Source organism: Misgurnus anguillicaudatus, chromosome 5 (genome assembly GCF_027580225.2).
Source record: "Misgurnus anguillicaudatus chromosome 5, ASM2758022v2, whole genome shotgun sequence".
NCBI lineage: Eukaryota > Metazoa > Chordata > Actinopteri > Cypriniformes > Cobitidae > Misgurnus > Misgurnus anguillicaudatus.
The window spans coordinates 28,770,355-28,782,445 of NC_073341.2; the positions used below are offsets into that span (position 1 = coordinate 28,770,355).

Sequence of the window (12,091 nt, forward strand, 5' to 3'; positions counted from 1 at the left end):
TCAACACGTTTGCAAAGCGCGTCAATGCATCTTATGACATTTATATTTGATGAAACTGATGTCCTCCCGTCCAGTAGGTGGCGCTTACACAATGCGCTCTAATGAAAACTCGCTACTGGAATACACGAACAACACGGTTCCTGCTCGAGTGAACGGCATGGGAATGTGGATGGATATGACTTTATGATCATATTTTACAGTGAGTTCGTTTTATTGGTCAAAATAACCAAGTGTACTCGGTCAGACTGTACGTGAAGCAAGTGTCACGATGTTATCCATATTGTATTATAAATGCTTTTGCACACGGATGTTAAACTAAGTGACGCTTATGTGGTGAGACCAACTCCATTAACTTATCAGGTTATAGACATGCTGTCTTTTTAATGATAGTTATTTTTAACATCATATCTTGTGTTAGTTGACTGTATTTTTGACATGCCGCACGCGCGATTCTCTTAGCTAACGTTACTGTCATGATAGCCAGCCTACCAGGTTATGAAACGCAGTCCATGCACTTCATGCTAGTTTCATTAGCAACCTAAAAGTAAATTTTTAATAAAAAATGCCTAACACGTTTTCCTTTTAAATGTAGGTGCTCTATCTATGCTGGGGAAAGATCCAGTTGTTTAACCTGAGTATAAAACAAGCGCATATCTCAACCTAACTCATGGCAACCGATAAGGACATAGCTGCAGTGGGGAGCATTCTTGTTAATCCGAAACAGGACCTGACAACTCGGTTTAGAGCACTTTTCACTCTGCGTAACCTTGGTGGACCAGAAGCCATTAAATGGATCAGTGATGCTTTTGTGGATGATTCTGCACTTCTGAAGCACGAGCTGGCATACTGCCTGGGCCAAATGCAGGATGAACGGGCCATTCCTGTTCTAGAGACAGTGCTGAAAGACGCCAGTCAAGAGCCAATGGTCAGACATGAAGCAGGTAAGAGTCAAAGTCTTCCTGAGTTTTATTAAAGTTGAAAGTAGGAATTTTGTCAAATGTATTTTTATTATTTTTCAGGGGAAGCTTTGGGAGCCATCGGAAACACCAAAGTCTTGGATTTGCTGAAGCGGTATGCAGAGGATCCAGTTATTGAGGTAATATTGAGCTATATTAAAACATACAAATCTTGCATTTTTGGGGGTCGCTTGTGACCAGTGCCGCCTCGTGACTGCTCATCCGTGTTCGGAGTGTCATGTGTGTTCAAAATATGTGTTTGTTGCATCATTGTGAACTATGTGCATCACGTGTTTTGTAAAAATAAGTGCCTGCTGCACACGCGTCAAAACCGTTTATGATCACATATTTTGAAATTACAAACAACACACATGATGGGCTACATACATGGTGTGATGAACTTCGCATCGAGCCCCCTCGAAAAAAAGAAGGCACTGGCCGCCACTGCTTGTGACTACATTTTGTTTTTTGAGGAGGTTTCTGATTTCATGCATACTTCATTTTCCCAACCAATTTTTTAATATAAAGTTTATTCTCTTGTCAAGGTGGCAGAGACGTGTCAGTTGGCGGTCCGGAGGTTGGAGTGGTTAATGAATGGAGGACAAGAATCAGGAGAGGAGACAGATTTGAACCCATACTGCTCTGTCGACCCTGCACCCCCAGCCCCTAAAAAAAGTATCCCAGAACTGAGGACGCAGCTTTTAGACGAAAGCCTGCCACTGTTTGAGCGTTACAGAGCAATGTTCGCCCTGAGGAATCTTGGGACTGAGGATGCTGTTCTCGCTCTAGGAGATGGTAAGATGCTTTTGTTTTGAGATTATTTAAAGGGATGCTGTCCCCAAACAGTTTTAAACTTAAAGGGGACATATCATGAAAATCTGACTTTTCCATGTTTAAGTACTATAATTGGGTCCCCAGTGCTTCTATAAACCTAGAAAATGTGGAAAAAGAACAACCCAGTAGCTTAGTTTTGGTAAACCATTCTCTGCAAGCATGAAAAAAAAATAGGTCATTGGAAATTGACTCCTCCTGTGATGTCAGAAGGGGATAATACCGCCCCTTAATCTGCACTATCCAACCGCGACACTGCCATTTAGCTCACACCTACAACGTGGCAATTTTAATATGCTATAATAAATTATCTATATGGTATTTTGAGCTAAAACTTCACATACATACGCTGGGGACACCAAAGATTTATTTTACATCTTATAAAAGTCTTGTGAAATGTCCCCTTTAAAGAAATTTCAATATTTCAAATGTTGCACACTTGAAGCAGATTAAGATAGTAACTTACAAGTAGTAATGAAAAATATCTAAAAAAGCTACTATTTTTGACCGTAATGTTCCTCTTTCAGGCCTTCAGTGCAGCAGTGCCTTATTCCGCCATGAGATCGGTTACGTGTTGGGTCAGATCCAGCACGAAGCCAGCATCCCTCAGCTCCAGGCTGCTCTGGAGAAGGTCCAGGAGAACCCCATGGTCAGGCACGAGTGTGCCGAGGCGCTGGGCTCTATTGGGAAGGAGGCGTGCCTAGAGATTTTGGAGCGCTACAAGGAGGACCAGGAGCGGGTGGTAAAGGAGAGCTGTGAGGTGGCACTGGACATGTTGGAGCATGAGAACAGTTCACAGTTTCAGTATGCAGATGGACTGTTGAGACTGCAGGGCACTCAGTGAAACCCTTTACACACAGTTCCTGAAACATGTATGCAATGTATACAATGCAACTGGCTCATCTTTCAAACTTTACAGTTTTTCAAAATGGTTAATAAATGTTACTCTGTATTTTCAGACAAATATTAACATATTCTCCATCGCAAATCGTGTAGGATGTATTTAATTAAAATATTACTTTGGCCAGATATACTTGTATGTTATGGAAATTCATGTCTTGGGGCAGCACAGTGGCTCCGTGGGTAGCATTGTTGCCTCAAAGCAAGAAAGTCTCCAATTCAAGCCAAGGCTGGGACAGAAAGGTTTTCTGTGTGGGGTTTGAATGTTCTCGCTTTGTCATCGTGGGTTAGTCCAGGTACTCCAGTTTCCTCCCACAGTCTAAAGACATGCAGGTTAGGTGTCTACATCATAAATATTTGTGTAACATTACTAATTAAGTGTCTTTTTAATACATTTTAATCCACTCGTCATGGGTTGAGGTGATCAGGGCAGATAAGACAGTCAGATTTACTGCTGAGAACAGTACTCAACATTATGACAAACTAATCCTAACAGCAGTCTATCTCATCTAGTAAAACTCACTCTGCAAATAATCACAAGTGGGTTTAAAATGCATTAATGCTTAAGTGATCATGCTTGATATTGAACACAATAAGAAAAATGACTTTAAATTGCACTTTTGAATTGCGTATCTACTAATTACATGTTGTTTAAAATCAAATACAACCACAGGCCTAACTTTAAAAAGCTCAAAGTTACATTTACATTCATGGCAGCCGTTTTTATCCAAAGCAAATTACAGTTCATTAAATGTATACATTTTATCAGTATGTGTTCTCCAGGAAACAAACAAAGCACAAAATCTTCTACCATTTAAGGTACAGGACATTGTACAAAATGTGGCTGGGTGTTATATGTGTGTGTTGTCTTAAGTATATTGTTAATTTACTAATGGTTGTGTGAGTAGAGAGTGACGTGTACAGAACATTGTGCTCAGCAAAGACTGAGAATTTTTAAGTCTTTTGGGGGTGGAGAGAAGACCTCTTACTGCGGTGGGACTTAGTCATGAATACAGAGTAAAAGTATTATAAAGGAGAGAAATGCTGTAGACAGCAGTCAAAGGAAAACTTGCAAACATGCTACACCCTTTCATGATTGGCATTATTACTATTAATACATCCATCACTATTGCATACTGGATCTTTATTCTGACAGAAGCTTTTCATAAGAAGACAGAAGATGACGACAAAGACAACCCCGTCTAACCAACTTACATTATGTGTAGATAAATATAGAGAAGGTTAGGGTTTTTTATGCATGCGTGTTAAAATGCATGATTTTTTTAAAAAGAACATTTTGTCATTTAAATCATCTGAATTGAACCAATTGTCTTGATTCCGGTTTTCCAGTGACAGCTTTACCTCCAGGTAAAAAAACTTGTTCTCTCATCAAAAAGTGTTTTTACTTCTCTCACAAATGTTATCAGAGATGTTGGACTGTGCTTAGATTCATATTTACCTCACATTAAAATATCAAGTATCATCCCTAAAACCTGTTTTCTAATGCTTGTACTAGGACAGTTATTTGAAGCAGTTCACTACTGGTCTACAGGTTAACACTGTTGAAAAAGAGGTATGTATTTATACTTTCTTATGGAAATTGGAAATTAATTTGTATTTCAGATCAAAGTAAACTGGGTCTTGTTGTCACACAGAGTTTTCATATGTAACTACACTGATATACATTAAGGCAAGGCTCAGCTATATTATAAAGCTAGATTAAAACCAAAACTATGTTCACATGTTATTTTTCATATAGATGTTAGATGAAGGCAGGTTGTCACACGTATCAAATTAATATACAATTACCTAGTGACCAAATCAATACTTCAAAATATTTGTGTTACATTTAAATCTTTTGTTAAATTTTGTTTCAGTTTTTTTCTAATTGATAATAAATAGCCTATAATAGACCCGAATACAATAAAGTTGTGTAAGATGGCTAAGGAAACTCGACAGACCGTACTTCATATTTTTATATTTTATCTGCAACAAGGAAACCCAGGTGAAAAAGTAGTACACTTCCATTGTGTACTTAAAGTGCTTTATTTTTGCACACTAATTTTGTACTTAATATACTAATAATTCATCTTTAGGATTTTTTAAGTGTACCTTTTTGTGCTATTTTGAGACACCATGAATATGAACCAAAATTTACTTTTAACATACTATCTCTGTATTAAAAAATTATTTAGTTAACTCTTGTATTAAACCTTAACTCAACTGTCATACAAAGTGGTACCTAAATAAATTTTTTAAATAAATTTTTAGCACATTTTAGTTCATGGTGTCTCAAAATAGCACAGTGAAGTACACTTAGATGATCTTAAGAACATCTTAAGAAATACTAAAGAAGAATTTTGAGTGTATTAAGTACAAAATTGGTGTGCGAAAGTGGAGCACTTAGGTACACTACGGAAGTGTACAAATTTTTCACCTGGGAATGTAAAAAATTCAGTGTATGTATCTTCTGTATTATAGTAGACATGATCACCAACTTAACTTGTAGTTAAGACATTAAGGTATTCATACAAAAACTCCAATGAGAAACATTTACTGGAGTAAAACATGTGACAACTAACCCCAGTATCATTGTTTCAGAATCTGTATATGACCCATGTATGAAAACAGGGGGGTGGACGTGACTTGAGTAATACGGACCACGTGATTCATAAAGACATACAGAGGATCATAACTGGATATCTGTCTGGGTCACTGGCTCAAACATACACAAGCTCTTCATCTGTCAGTCCTCGTCCAGTCAGTCACTCAGAGATCTGATTTGTGCACCATTACCCTCTAAAACTACAGATGCATCCTATATTGATCGGTATAGTGACCGCCAATTCAACTTTAACCATTGTCTACTGGAACTTTATTATGTCTCAGGTGTTCTGCAAGAAACTGAAGGATGCACCTGAACCTGAGGAAGTTCCTGTCTGAGTGAGTTGCATTTACTGTTTTTAGACTCATTTGGCTTAATTATTTGAATCATAAAGTCATGAATTGCTAAAATATTGTGTTAAAAGTGGAATGAACCCCATAGTTTTGATGTCTTCTTGATAATAAGAAATTGTTTTATTTATGTTGTCTTTTGTCCATAGCGACTTACAAATGAGGTAAACAATAGTAGCAATTATAGCAACACATGGCTTTATGTTGAAGGAAACTGCCCTATAATCAAATAATTGCTAAAATATCACTTGCACCCCAAAAATAAAACACACTACTATTTTAAGGTGCAGAGGAACATTCCTGACAAGATTAGCTGGATTACAGTGTAGTAAACCTTAAACACTTTCACCTTTATGAAAGACAACTTACCAGCCGTGGAATATCAGAGTTAGCGAGATGTCGGTCAAAGGCTTAAACTGGGATTAAGAGAGCCATGTCACTGTCAGGCTTTTGAGATCACATTATCTGACCTTAAAACAGAATAAATTGTTTTGTTTTTTGCTCACAGATCTATACTTAAAGACATTAAATGTCCCGCACTGATCATTTTTTTACATAGCTTAAGATCTTGATTCTGATCTGGTCATAATGAAGATGAAGACCCATCTAAATCATTGTGGGAGGAGGAAGAAAAGAAAAATAAAGACTCAACAGATGAAACCCAAATGAGGACCAGAAGAGAAACCTAAACCATCATCAGTTGCAATCATTTCCATGTGACACTTTGAACAAAAAAATACACATATTGCTTATAATCTGTAGAAGATGCATTTTTGTAAAACATTCTTACTGTTGATTTGTTTGTAGTAACTTCTTGTATTAATAAATAAAACCAGTACATTAATGATTTATTTAGAAAATATCTTTGTGTTTGGAAAACTCTGGATACAGCATGTCTGTGGACCACAAAACCAGTCAAGTAGCAACTTTGTAGCAATAGCCAACAATACATTGTATGGGTCAAAATTATCATTGTTGTTTTTTTTTTGGCCAAAAATTATAAGTTCAACCAGTAAAGATCATGTTCTATGAAGATGTAATGATGTAATGTGTTGTTAAAGGAAACATTTATATTTTCATATTTTACTGTGTTCTTGCCCCGACTTGTGAATTAATGCATATCTATATTTTTAATACGTGCACTTTTAATCTTTTTACAGTGCTTCTTGAATGAGTTAGCATTTAGCCTAGCCCCATTCATTCCTATGGCTCCAAACAAAAGTTTTATTTTGTGCCACCATACTTACTCGTGTAACTACTCACGTAACAGTCTTTAAATAGGGAAAACATGGAAGTGTTTGGTGGCTTCTAAATTCATCCCTGTTTGGATCGTGAGGAATGAATGGGGCTAGGCTAAATGCTAACACACTCACATGGCACTGTACAAAGATTAAGTGCACGCAATGAAAAAAGATATGTATTAATTCGTATAAGTTAAGGTAAGAACATAGTAAAATAGTGAAAACTGGTGGTGTTTTCCTTTAAGGACTTCATTTGGAGAACTTTATATGTGATTTTCTCAATATTTAAATTTTTTGCACCCTCAGACTCCAGTTTTTAAATAATTGTATCTTAGCCAAATATTATGTCCTATCATAACAAACCATGCATCCAATTTCAGATGTTGTATAAATCTTATTTAAAAAAAAAGACCTTTAATGCTGTTGACGTGGTCCAGTGTCACATAATTGGCTAAAAATAAAAAGTAATTGTCAGTCAGACTTATACCTTCAAAAATATTTTATGTTATAATGATGAGTATTCTCATCCGTAAACTTTTTAAGACACAAGCTGACACAGATTTGTTTTAATTCACTTCATTGACTCAATTGTACTGCACAGCACACCATCAGGTGTTAAGACAAGTAGAAAAAAGACTAAATTAGTTGCTGCCTCACAACACTACATTAGCGTATTGTCTTCTGCTGTTAAAGTCCAGTCATGGCTACTACAGAAAAAAAAGAATCAATATTATTCTGTGGCATCTTTTGTTGTTTTTTTGCAAATATGCGCCAGTAAGGAAACCACCTAAACATCAGAGAAAAGAGAGAGGGAAAGGGTGAGAGAGGATTTAAGCTGATGGACAAGTGGTATGTCAACATGACAACAGATATCCAACTCTGACTACTAATGTTATAGACAAAATAGACAGTTTTTATAATAATATTAATGAATGGTTTAATATGTCTGTCTCTCACTTCCTCTCTGTAGACATTTATTGATAATTATTTGTTTACACAGATAATAACAAAATGAAAACTAACAACCTATTGTGAAGATGTGGATGCATTGGAAAAAACAATATGGATTTAGACCAAAAGACAGATAAAAGGAGTTATTTAAAGACTATAAACCCATAGAAAAAGATCTGATCACTACCCAAGCATGTCCTGTACCTGCTGTTGGCTGTAGGTGTGACCCTGATCACCCTGTTCGCCATCATAAGACACCTCATCAAAGATCTCATACATGATCTGGCAGGTATGTAGAGACATTCAAAATCAATAAAGCATTACAAATCTTATCTGAAAAACTGAATGGATTATATATTTCTGTGTACTAAAAATGCTTGGTTATTCTCAAAAAGGAACAAATCCACCCAAACAAAATGTTTATATTTAACCCAACAATGGGTTAAAGCAATCCAGCATGGCTTAAATTACAAGCGGATGGGTTGGGTTCGCCCTCCTTCTGGGCCCATCGCATTTTTAAAGTGCAAATACTCACCCACATGAACAAATAAATAAGAGAACACACACACAGGATTTTAAGATGAAGCCGAATGCTCTTATGGTTGTGTCTGCCTATGATTTAGATTTCCTGTTTGGAGAGCAACCTCAGGAGGAGAATGAGAGTCCCTGGGAAAGACGAGAAAAGTTGAGGCCAAACTGGGTCCCAGAGACCAGCCTTGAATTGGATGATATTGTGAAAGAAGATCAGATTCAACATCTCATGGATGGCCCAGAAGACCTGCCATCCATCTGGATCATATCAGATGGACTTAAGTCTTGTGCCTCACCCTCGATTCAAAAGTTGGCGAGTTTAAAATAAGTCATTAAGAGTTATTTCTTTGAAAGATCACACTTTTGACTACAAGTTTATGTTTCGGTAACTCAACTTGTGGAGCATTGCCTTAGCAACACGAGCTATAATGCGTTCAATCAAAGGTATTGGATATAGCAAGATTGGGCACTAATTTCATGTATAGCGGCTGAACAATTGGGAAAAGTATAATTTACTTGATTTGACTTGAACAAGGACAATGCAATGCTCAATAAGGCCTCTCTGGAGAAAGAAGGCTCACATTACAATTAAAAGAACCAATTATCATTTAATAAAAAGTGAGGATTCTCGGGGGAAATCCCAGGAAGATTCCCATGAGGTGTTGGACTGCCTCCTAGTGGTGCAACTTCCCTAAATGGGAACACATTCTTATACTGATTAAATGTATAGGTTGAATGCCCCGACCGTACAGTATGTTGCTTTGGATTAAGGTGTCTTCCAAATGTCAGCTAATGTATTCTCTTATAGACATCAAAAGATTAAAAAAAGAAAAGTATTTTTTTGTATTTTCAACATATTTTAGTTGTTAATAATGAACAATATTAACATACTGACAATATATGGGTTGAAACATTTGTGTCTGTGAGCGTGATCAATCCCAAATAGTTCATTGTCAGAATAATGGGTGTCAAGTAAAACCTCTATATCTTTACAACATAACAGCACAACATTTAATTGATAAGAGATTACCTAAGAAAGTCATAGCACTGATGGTTGTCCAATGACACATTGTGATCTGTGATCTCTCCTGTGGTATTTGCACTTTGGCCACCGAGGATCCTGCACATTATTATAGAGAACAAAGTGGCAAACAGCAGACGGTTTCCACGCACTGTAAATCCACAATGTTTCATCTAAAGAATATCAGCGCCTTCATATTATTGTCTGTCTCCATTTGTCAGGCTAAAATAGGTGAGTGAAATTAAACATATTGCTTAAAACTTATGTTTTAGTTTGCCAAATATTCATCTCTTTGGTTTTTCTTGTAATTTTGCGCAATGATTTGCTTCATTCTATCCTACACTAAAAAAAACCTTTTGATAAAAACATTCTCATATTATTTTAAGGGGAAAAAAAGGATCTCCGGTCATTTTTATTCACATTCAAGTCATTTAAATCAGTATGTCACAATAACAATGTTGGTGAAAGAAATCTTAGCCACCATTTTCTTTTAGTGTACTGGAAAAACTGTCAACAGTCTTTTAAATGTCTTTCCATGGAAATTTAAAACTAAATGAGTTGGGCATTTTTGGGTGAAGTGTCTTTTTAATTCAAGTAATTTCTGTATAAATTGATTTAATTTATAAGCGTTGATCATTTTAGTGGATATCAGAACTATAGCTCTTAATTTAATGTCATGTTATTCAGGTGGTCATCGGGCCTCAGATACAACTACAACTAAAGTGACGGTACAGCCATGGTTTATTGGACTGGCAGCAGTTGTTGGCTTTCTTTTTATTGTCTTTGTGCTCCTCATTGCAAAAAGATTATTTTCCAAGAAAGACAAGTAAGCAAACATACTGACTTTAAAACCACCATGTATAAAATTCCTTGTTGCACTTAAAGTTAGGATTTATTTAAACTTTCTTCACTCGTTACTCCACTAGGAGTGGCTTTAAATTAAATTTAATTAGCTTAAGTTATTTTAACTTTATTTTTCATAATTTATAGCAACTCCGCACTAGTCAAGAAAGTTAAAATGAATTGCAATTACAGTACAGTAATAGACATTTACAACTAAAACAAACATTAAGACACTTATTTAACTTTTGACATGAAAATCATCAGTTATGTATACTGCCCTACAAAGTGAAAGCGCAGTAACTACGCATTTGGTCAAAATTGAGTTAAGGGTTAAAATGGGCTTTGTGAGATCTGTTGTGTCTTGTGACAAAGTCTCCTGGTTAAATTTTGTCCCATTTCAGAGAAAGGTGTGTGCCAAAATTGCAGTAACATGTTTGACTGGCTGGTGTAAAAAACTTTAAAGCCATTTTTCTCAGTTTCAGTGTTTGCGTAGATACTGCACTTAGCCTTTGGAGGGCAGTATAGTACCACCCACTAATGTCATCTTTTATCAGTTTTATATTAGGTTTATAAGGTCGTGACTTAATATGCACAAGATTTTCTAGATTTTATAGTATTAGGCTAATGCTATAATAATAATCTGACAGGTATTAATATTTGTGTAGTTATCAAGCAAGATTATAGTGATGAGCTATTTATGACTCTTAAGATGATTGTTGTTATAGTGCCAAAGGTCGCATTCAGACACCTGACAGAGCTGACTGCCCATGATAGACATTAGAAAGCTTGTCAATTAACTTTTGAGAGTTGCAATATATATTTTATTGTCAATTTATTGTTTTACTGCTTTTTATATGAATACATAACTGAATTTCTATTCAAAACAACATTCTAGTTTGAGTTACTCTTTAGTTCACAGTATTAATTATTAAACTGTCTTGTCTAAAAGATATGTTACTCTTTAAACAAAGCATTTCAAAAAGTTTTGTTTCTTTGTAGAGATGAAATGGAGGGAAAGAAGACAGAGGATGTTAACTTTTATGAAAACAAAGCAGTGGATCTAGAGGCAGATGAGACCAAGCAGACCACTTTTTAATAAGCACTTCAGCTTTAAACTGCGACACAAATCGATTTATGGCACAACTTTGTATAAATCATTCTTAAGGGACTGTGTGTTCACACACACACACACACACACACACACACACACACACACACACACACACACACACACACACACACACACACACACACACACACACACACACACACACTTAATGTTGGTCTAAACCTGTATGCTGATATTGTTTCTCTGAAAGACACAATGAAAAATGCTTTTCCATGTCTGTTATGCTTCAAAAGTCCTAATGTGTTTCTAATTTTTCCACATTTGCAAGTTTTTAAACAACACAAATGCAAGTAAACAATGACTCAATTTTCTTTTTATTTTTTAAAATTAACTTCTCTTTTTATGTATTAGAACATGAGTAATTTATTTGAATGTGGCCATGCTGTGGTTTACTAATAAACAATTAGTAAACAATTGTCAGTTGTAATTTGTTTTTGTTTCTTGATGTATTTTGAGTGTTGTTCTCTACGTCGTCCACTAGATGGAGTCAATGCTTGATGTGATATTGGGTGCAATCAAAGTACAGCTGTATACAGAATAATTTTTTGGCATTTTCTCAATGTAAGTTTTACTGCCCCGGTGTAATTGAAGCATACTTTAATTTCAAACACATTCATTTGGATAGGGAGAATAGAAAAATCCAGGCTCATTGAGTTACAGCCTCCACATAATGCTCTCATTAAGTCGATTTTGACTTGTATGACACGTCTGGAATCGGCATGTATATATGCTA

At 35.9% G+C, this 12,091-nt stretch overlaps 2 protein-coding genes across 3 annotated transcripts; both read left to right on the top strand.

Moving 5' to 3' along the window:
* Nucleotides 1-47: 47 nt before the first annotated feature.
* On the top strand, nt 48-2,816 carry dohh (deoxyhypusine hydroxylase/monooxygenase). Of its 2 annotated transcripts, none has more exons than XM_055168183.2 (5): nt 48-199; nt 593-941; nt 1,020-1,096; nt 1,502-1,751; nt 2,315-2,816. In XM_055168183.2, exons 2-5 carry the CDS (start codon nt 668-670, stop codon nt 2,629-2,631), a joined length of 918 nt encoding a protein of 305 aa, XP_055024158.2. In that variant the 5' UTR covers nt 48-199; nt 593-667; the 3' UTR covers nt 2,632-2,816. The 2 variants fall into 2 exon arrangements, with proteins under 2 accessions (XP_055024158.2, XP_055024159.2); XM_055168184.2 differs by lacking the exon at nt 48-199 and adding an exon at nt 318-333.
* Nucleotides 2,817-9,446: 6,630 nt separating this feature from the next.
* smim24 (small integral membrane protein 24) lies at nt 9,447-11,774 on the top strand. Its single transcript, XM_055167114.2, has 3 exons — nt 9,447-9,617; nt 10,074-10,212; nt 11,229-11,774. The coding sequence occupies exons 1-3, from the start codon at nt 9,551-9,553 to the stop codon at nt 11,323-11,325; spliced, it is 303 nt and encodes a 100-aa protein (XP_055023089.2). The 5' UTR covers nt 9,447-9,550; the 3' UTR covers nt 11,326-11,774.
* Nucleotides 11,775-12,091: the final 317 nt, after the last annotated feature.